Below are 7,903 nucleotides of genomic sequence, written 5' to 3'. Positions count from 1 at the left end.
CTACAGAGGTAATCAGAGTATTTACAGGAACTATGTACAAAAAGCTCTGCAGACATCTGGGATAAAGCTCTGTAAACTTTAGTTTAAAGGACTGTGTGTGTGTGTGTGTGTGTGTGAGATGACACAAACTTTAACTCATTAAACTTTCAGACACTGAGGTCGGATCGAAGCGTCCAACCTTCCAGCAGGACATTTACCTGCTTCTGGTTTTAAGCAGGAACAGAATCCAGATTATTTCACTGAAGATGTTTTATAAAAAGCATCATATTTGTTTGTTTACCTGTTTGTTTACTGAGCCTGAGGGACACAACCTCCTCTGGTTTTCAGGCTGACTCCTCTTTTCAGGAAACCCAAATTCAATTCAGTTAACTTTTATTTGAATCGTTTGTGAAGAACTCACTGAAACCTACAAGAACACGAGTTAACGATGAAAAATGAGAAACATTAAGAAGCTTTTCAGACTCCAACGGACCGAAGCCACCAGGGTCAGACAGAGCGGGTCTCCAGCTGCTGGCCTGGAGGGTCCTGGGAGGTCCTGGAGTGTCCTGGAGGGTCGGGGTGGATCCTGAAGGGTCCCTGTGGATCCCGGAGGGTCCTGGTCCGGAGGCTCTTCAGACGAAGGCAAAGCTTCCTGTGTTTTTGGGTGGAGGGTTCAAAGACTCCGCCCCCTCAGAGGTGGCTGACAGGAATGTGTTCAGAACAGAACAAAAAGTCTTTAAAAAAAAGCTAAAAAGGTTTTTGGAATAAAATAATTAAAAAAAAACAGAAACCAGGTGTTAACTTCACAACATCCTGCAGGTTCTGACTCGATCCGGTGGTTCTGACCCATAAAAGATCCAGACTCTGGATCCTGAGCCTCCTGTCCACAAACAGAACGTTCTCAAAGGAACAAGAGGCGGAGCTTCAGGTTCTGTTAGCAGCTCCGCTGTTCTGAGCTCTGATGATGTCATCGACGGAGGATCAGAGCAGGAAGAAGTGACGGGAGGATGAGGAGGGTGTGTGTGTGTGTGTGTGTGTGTGTGTGTGTGTCTCTAGCAGTGCTCCAGGTAGTCGATGATCCGGGAGATGGACTTCTGTCCGGTGGTGCCGACGTCACACTGCAGACAGAGGCAGGGGTTAGAGATTCACATTCATTATTCACCACTTCATCCGTTAACCGCTTCATCCGTTAACCGCTTCATCCGTTAACCGCTTCATCCGTTAACCGCTTCATCCGTTAACCGCTTCATCCGTTAACCACTTCATCCGTTAACCACTTCATTAACTAATTAATGACCTCCTCCTAATGATCTGAAATTCTTCAGTTGTTTCATTAATTCTGATTAATTCTTTATTGTTGGATAATTTGACTCATTAAGCCTCAGAGTGTTGGATTCACCCCCTCATTTATCACACTGACAGTTGGAACACGGAGGATCCAGGAGGAAATGACATCACTTCCTGTGAACTCTTCTTCTGTGGCGCCTCCTGCTGGTTTTAAAGTAAATGTTGACGTTCGTTTCGTCTCCGCCTGTCTCCACCTGTCTCCACCCGTCTCCACCTGTCTCCACCTGTCTCCACCTGTCTCCACCCGTCTCTGCCTGTCTCCACCTGTCTCCACCTGTCTCCGCCTGTCTCCGCCTGTCTCCGCCTGTCTCCGCCTGTCTCCACCCGTCTTCACCCGTCTTCACCCGTCTCCACCTGTCTCCACCTGACGGAGACTAAAGAGGGATGCAGAGCGAGCCGGATCCTGAAACTGAGTCCACTTCAGCCTGTTCCTGCTGAGGAGGAACCAGAACCAGAACCGACGGACACAGAATGTCTCTGGACCAGGTCTGACTCCTGAAAGTCCCAGAATCCTGAAGGCCCCAGAACTCCCTTCATATGTGAAATATTCATTTGATAACTATGAAAGGTTTGGAACAAACGTTCCAGATGGGGCGTGTTGACTCTGAGGTTCCTGGAACTTTAGGAACGTCTGTTACTTTTTATTCTGAGCAAAGAGGAAGCCTTAAACAGTTCTGTACCACATGCAGTAAGCCTCAGATGGTCACAGCAGATCTCAGATCAGACAGAAGATAACAGGTTACAGCTGAGACTCACAGTCAGGTTCATGAAGTTTAGGAACTTCTTCAGCATCTCTGTCATGATGGAGAAATCTCCTTTTGGCAGGTTTTCTCTCACAGTAGTCACATTCATCTGAGGAGACAGAAACACAGTAAACGGATGTCCCCTCTCAGACGGGAGGGTTTCTGCTGGGCGGTAAACTCACGGGGCTCCCCTGACACAGGCAGCCCAGCAGCAGAGCTGTGTACGAGGCCACGATGCTGTCCTCCATGTGCTTCCCTGCGTGCTGCAGAGCTGCGGGGAACAAACACGTTTCATTTACTCACTTCTATCGGAGGAAGGATCCGTCCAACGCTGCACTTAAAGCTGGCAGGTACCTTTGTTCAGGTCCAGCTGCTCGTCCTCCTCGTCCTCCTTCTTCTTGCCCTCGTCCTGTTTCTCCGTCTCGTCGTTGGCGACCCACTGGATCTCGCCGCCGGTCTCCTGCCACTGCCCGCTCTGGTCCTGCGCCGCTTTCGGAGTCTCCTTGATGAGGTCATCAGTCTGCGCCTCGGCCAGGACGGCGGCTCGCTCCCGCTGCAGGAAGAGCTGAGGAAGACGGAGAGTTTTTATTGTTGTAGCTCGCAGGCTGCAGCAGGGCTTTAACGTTTCTCTTTGCTGCTAACTGTCAGCCCACTGCATGAGAAAAACTACTTTTTAGAATAATTCCTCAGAATTTTGGGTTTTTTATCCAAGAAACTTAAATCTTTAAAGTTTAAGGAAAAGCACGTTGAGACAGACATCTGATACCTGAACGAGAGCAGCGATGGCGCTCAGAGGGCCGCTGCCGCCGCCGCCGTGCTGCGGGCTGAGCAGCACCGTGGAGTCGCAGGGACCCTGACCCCCCTCCATCTCCATCTCCATCAGACAGTACCGGTTCCTGGCGCTGTACTCCACCAGGTTGATCAGCAGCCCCAGACCCTGCAGCCCAAACACACACAGTTCATTTCATGGTTTCTGCTCTTCTCAAAACTCAAAACTGCAGATTTCTCAGTTAATTGGTCGTTTTTATCCTCTATAAGTAAAAATCTACCACAGATTTAAACTGGTTCTTGGAACTTCAGACTTTTCCAGGTTCTAATTGTAAGATTTTTCAGTTGAGTTCCTACAAATCAGCTGATGTTAAACATCTGTAGTGTTTGTAAAGTTGATCCATCGGGTTTGTAGGAACGCCGTCGGACAGAATCTCAGTCCTGAAGGAACAAACAACAACCAGATGTTTCTTCTACGCACCAGAACCCTGATGTCGAACCTCTGCTCCTGAGGAAGATACTGAGGGGCCTTCAGGACACAGTTCAGAGCCGTGACGATTAAATCCTCCTGCTCGCCAGTCTTCGTGCTGCCCCACTCTGCGCGCACACACACACACACACACACACACACACACACACACACACAGGGTCACGTGAGCAGAGGAACATGGTACCACATGTTTCCAGGGGAAATGGCTCATGCTGGAGTCGTCACCGTTGTCGTGCGTCAGGTTGAGCAGCACTCCGATGATGGCCCTCATGCAGTTCTCCACGGCCTTCCCCACCACGGCGCCGTCTGAGTTCTGCTCGCCGCTGTAACGCTGGATCATCTCCTCACACCTCCGCAGAGCTCTGACAAACATGAACACTTAAACATCAGAGCTGTGATCGGGATGAACCTGATTCTGATTTATAGTCTCATCCGTGTGGCTTCAGCAGAGTCACCTGCTTCAACTGTTTTTATAAGTTAGACTTCATTTACAGCCTTTTCCCTTTAAAATGAACAGAAAACTCTTTAAATCGTTGCTGAAGTTTCTTTTGTAGCTTTCAGCTGCTGTTTGGACTCAGTTCCAGCTTCTTCAGCTGATTTCTGACTCTCCTCCTTCCTGTTCAGCTCCATCAGTAAACACGAGTCGATGTGCTGCAGCACAGATCGAAAGATCCACATTCAACCTGAAGTCAGGAAACCAGTGGAGGCGGAGCTTAAAAGCAGCGCTCACAGGAAAGAAAAAACTGAACTTTAGTCATGATTAAAAAAAACAACAGCTTCTTCCTAAGCTTTTCTTTTTGAGCCGTTCTGTTGTAGATTAGCTGCTGTTTACAGTCAATGACTGCACGGAGCCCAAACCATCAGCCCTCCACCGCCGTGCTGCCAGCTGGGACGAGCTGTTTGCTGCAGTGCATCCTGGGTAAACAGCTGTCCTCTGGTGAGGATTACTTGTATTGTCTTGATTAGGAATGGGCAGTGATTGATTGTTTTGTTGTTTCTTTTCACCGTCGCCTGTGAGGGACCCCCCCCGAAAATAAAACAATAAATAAAAGAGAAACAACTCTGAGCCATCATAGTTGGTTTAAAAGGTTATAAAGTGGAAACTATGGTCCTGGGTGAGCTCAGCTTCACTGTCAGAATACAAACAATGTGTTCTCCATCATACGGCTGCAGTTTAGTTTCCATCACTCTGTATCAGCAAGAAGTTTAGCCTTAAAGATGATAGATTAAACTGTAAGAATAACTGGCTGCAGAACAAGCAGCCCCGCCTTCCTTTAAGCTGCAGAACAAGCAGCCCGCTGTGAAACCTGCTGATCACAGAGTCACTTTTTCTCTTTGTTTTGCTGCGGCTGACTTTGAGTCTTTAAGCGGGTTCTTCAGGAACAAAAGGGAGGGTCTGTGTGTGCAGCAGGGCTGTTCGGGGTTTATTAAATTAGGCCTGCAGACAGCTGAAACTCTCAGAGGCAGGCGGGGGAGTAAAAACAAAAAGAGGAGGAAGAGGAGGAGTGACAGACACAGGAGTATGAGTGAAGTTGTGTGATTGTTTATGTGGCAGAACTCGGTCACTCTCCGGCTCACCCCGTAAATCTGAGGGTTAATCAAGTTAACAGAAGCGACAGCTGAACGCTCCGACCCAGGCCCGGGTCAGCCGCAGAAACAGCAGCTCTTTGTTGATTCTTCCAGCCTCATCTTCCTCGACCTTCACCGTCACCCCCCCGAGGAGACAGACAGCCCGGTCAGATAAAGGACAGGCGAGGAGCAGGAGGTAAATTAGTTGTCTGACAGTTTAGATGTTTTCTAACACCAAGTCCTCAGAGCACACTTTTTAAAATAAAAACTGCACAAAGTGATTACTGGAGTCTTGTTCGGGAAGGAGCAGGACCTGGTCTGCAGTCGTAGTCCTGGTTCCAGCCCTCAGCTGTGGTCCTGAGGAGTGGATCAGGACTGAAAGACTGAAATGAGCCTCCTGTGGGGTGGAGGGCTCAGCCTGGAGCTGAGACTGTTTGATGAAAACACACTGTGGTCCAGATCTGCCCATCTTCATTTCTGTTCTTTAACAGTTCTTATTTATCAGGAACATGGTTTTCAGACCTGGACTTTCAGGGCTGTAGCCTCAGATGTTTTCAGTCATAAGAGCAGCTCTGCAGGTTCAGAAGGTTCTGATTAGGGTTCCTGACTGGACATCTTCCTCAGTACGTTCTCTGGAAGGACACCTTGTGTCAGACCCAGAACCTGATCTGAATTATGTCTCCTCTCTGGTCTGGGAACATCTCCAGCTCCTCCAGGAGGAGCTGGAGAGTGTCCCCGAGTTTCCCTCCTGCACCTGAAACCTCTGAGATCCAAGCATGGACCGGAGGAAAACCATGGATGGACAAAGAGACTGAGACAAACATGATGTAGTTTGGTGCCTGAATGTGTTTGTGATTTCACAGAAACATCAGCTGCCTGTCAGATGAAGCTCGGTGGAAATTTGCTTTCAGGGCGGCCAGCTGAGAGAACCTTGAGAGAACCGGTCCACTTGAGGCTGGATCCTGCAGGTTAATAGCAGGTCTGAGCTGGACCTGAGTGTTTCTGTCCTGGATCTTCGTGGTTCCCTTTGTTATTTTCCCCATCCTGTGAGGACGTTCTGACCGGCCTTCAGTGGGTCCATCAGGCTCCCTGAAGATTTGCAGAACTTTCATTTGTTCTCTTCAAAGAGCAAAACTAACAGCGTCAGTTTGTTAGTTGAAAAAAATAAATAACAAACAAACTGTTTTAATCCCGTTAGCTCAGTTTAAGACTTCATGATTCTCTAAAAACATCAGAAGTGACGAAGTGAGGCTGCATCAGTGCTGAGCTTTCACTGAGGTCAAAGGTCACTGCTGTGACTGACACCAGGTCAGAACCAGGAAATGAAGCAACAAAGCCCTGATAATTAGATGCATTCTAACAGAGGGAGAGCTGCCTACAGCCGACAGGAGTCCAATCAGAGCTCAGAGATAAAACTTCTCGCTGCAGAGTTCTGCTGCTCAGATTTACAGCCGATATAAGATGGATCCAACAGTTTCACACCAACAGCAGCTTCAGGACAGTAAGTTTACTCACTTTGCAGAAGAGATGATGAGCGACGAGTCTTTGTAGGCGATTAAATAACTCTGGTTCTCCGGGTTGTGAACCGTCACCTGCATGAAGACAAACTCACCGTCAGGTGTTTTATATTTATTGTGTTTTTCAGAGGCAGGTAGAGGTCGCTCTGAAGGTCATTCTGGTCAAATTCATTTACATCTAAAGGGAGTAAGCACCAAGATGAGCTCTAACTGTCTGCTGTGCTGAAGAGTTAATGCTGATACTGAGGAAAAAAAGTCTAATGTTCTGAAATGAATCCAACTGTAAATCCTCCTGTGTTTACACACTCCTGGACTTGATCCTGTGTGTGCTGCTCTTACACTCTCCAGGACCCGTAAACACCTCTCAGCTCCCCACAGCGATGACACCAGCTTCTCCTTCTCGTCCTCCTGATTCAAGTTGTCCACACACTCCTTCACTGTGGAGACACAAACATCCAAACACGATTAACACTCAAACCTGGAGCACCAGCAGCGTCTCTCCACCTGGCCGAGTAAACACCTTTATCCACGATGTGGTCCAGCCCTCCCAGCAGCCTCAGCTCCTCTTTGAACCAGTCTCCTGCTCGCTTGGAGGTCAGAGACAGCAGAGTCTCCATGGCTAAATGTCCCGTCTGCAGGCAGAGAGGGAGGTTGAATGAAAGGGACACAAACAGCTGCTGCTGATAACAACATCCTGACATCTGTGGGCTGAGGAGCAGCTTGCTTTTTATATTTCAGCCCTGAATCCATAAAGCTTTCATCATTTCAGTACCGTTATGTTCTGCAGGTCCAGGTGCTTGTTGTGCACAGTGTCACACAGCTTCCGGATCTTCTCCTTTATCTTGGCCAGTTCTCTGGCACTGAACTGGAGGCTGGAGTCGATCACTGCCCCGCCTCCCTGATCCTGGTCCAGTTCTAGCAGGCGGATCATCAGGTCCAGACAGGACCGGTCCAGGTCCATATTCAGCCGGTCTCTACTCAGGATGTACATCAGAGATGCTGTGCACAGAGCCAAGTTCTGCCGAGTGGACAGGACGCCGTTAGTGAATCCCAAAAAGACAAACTCGTCTTACTCAGTATGTTAGTCTGTAAAGATCTAAGGCAGAGATGTCCAGTCTTGGTCCTGGTCCTAGTCCTGTTCCTAGTCCTGGTCCTGGAGGGCCACTATCCTGCAGGTTTTAGTTGTTTCTCTGCTCCGACTCACCTGACCTGAATGACTGAGTGATTAACAGGTTTCTGCAGGACCTGAAGAGCTGCTGAAGAGCAGAGAAACATCTGAAACCTGCAGGATAGAGGTCCTGCAGGACCAGGACTGGACTCCACTGATGGTCCTGCAGGACCAGGACTGGACTCCACTGATGGTCCTGCAGGACCAGGACTGGACTCCACTGATGGTCCTGCAGGACCAGGACTGGACTCCACTGATGGTCCTACAGGACCAGGACTGGACTCCACTGATGGTCCTGCAGGACCAGGACTGGACTCCACTG

At 48.9% G+C, this 7,903-nt stretch overlaps 1 protein-coding gene across 2 annotated transcripts in view; it reads right to left on the bottom strand.

Annotated features, from left to right (window-relative positions):
- Positions 1 to 202: 202 nt before the first annotated feature.
- Positions 203 to 7,903, bottom strand: part of LOC108250252 (wings apart-like protein homolog) — a 19,559-nt gene continuing 11,858 nt past the window's right edge. The window contains exons 9-19 of one of the 2 annotated variants that reach the window (XM_037980852.1): positions 7,186 to 7,431; positions 6,934 to 7,045; positions 6,753 to 6,850; positions 6,412 to 6,488; positions 3,553 to 3,689; positions 3,319 to 3,434; positions 2,836 to 3,006; positions 2,424 to 2,634; positions 2,252 to 2,340; positions 2,083 to 2,178; positions 203 to 1,097 (exon numbers count right to left, since the gene is read on the bottom strand). In XM_037980852.1, the coding sequence (XP_037836780.1) occupies positions 1,032 to 1,097; positions 2,083 to 2,178; positions 2,252 to 2,340; positions 2,424 to 2,634; positions 2,836 to 3,006; positions 3,319 to 3,434; positions 3,553 to 3,689; positions 6,412 to 6,488; positions 6,753 to 6,850; positions 6,934 to 7,045; positions 7,186 to 7,431 (1,419 nt within the window). In that variant the 3' untranslated portion in view covers positions 203 to 1,031. The remainder of the gene's footprint in view (positions 1,098 to 2,082; positions 2,179 to 2,251; positions 2,341 to 2,423; positions 2,635 to 2,835; positions 3,007 to 3,318; positions 3,435 to 3,552; positions 3,690 to 6,411; positions 6,489 to 6,752; positions 6,851 to 6,933; positions 7,046 to 7,185; positions 7,432 to 7,903) is intronic. The other variant, XM_017440050.3, reaches the window with a different exon arrangement.

This window comes from Kryptolebias marmoratus, linkage group LG17, assembly GCF_001649575.2.
Source record: "Kryptolebias marmoratus isolate JLee-2015 linkage group LG17, ASM164957v2, whole genome shotgun sequence".
In the NCBI taxonomy this organism is placed as follows: domain Eukaryota; kingdom Metazoa; phylum Chordata; class Actinopteri; order Cyprinodontiformes; family Rivulidae; genus Kryptolebias; species Kryptolebias marmoratus.
Note: the sequence above shows the minus strand (reverse complement) of the source record. Positions and strands in the feature narration are given on the sequence as shown.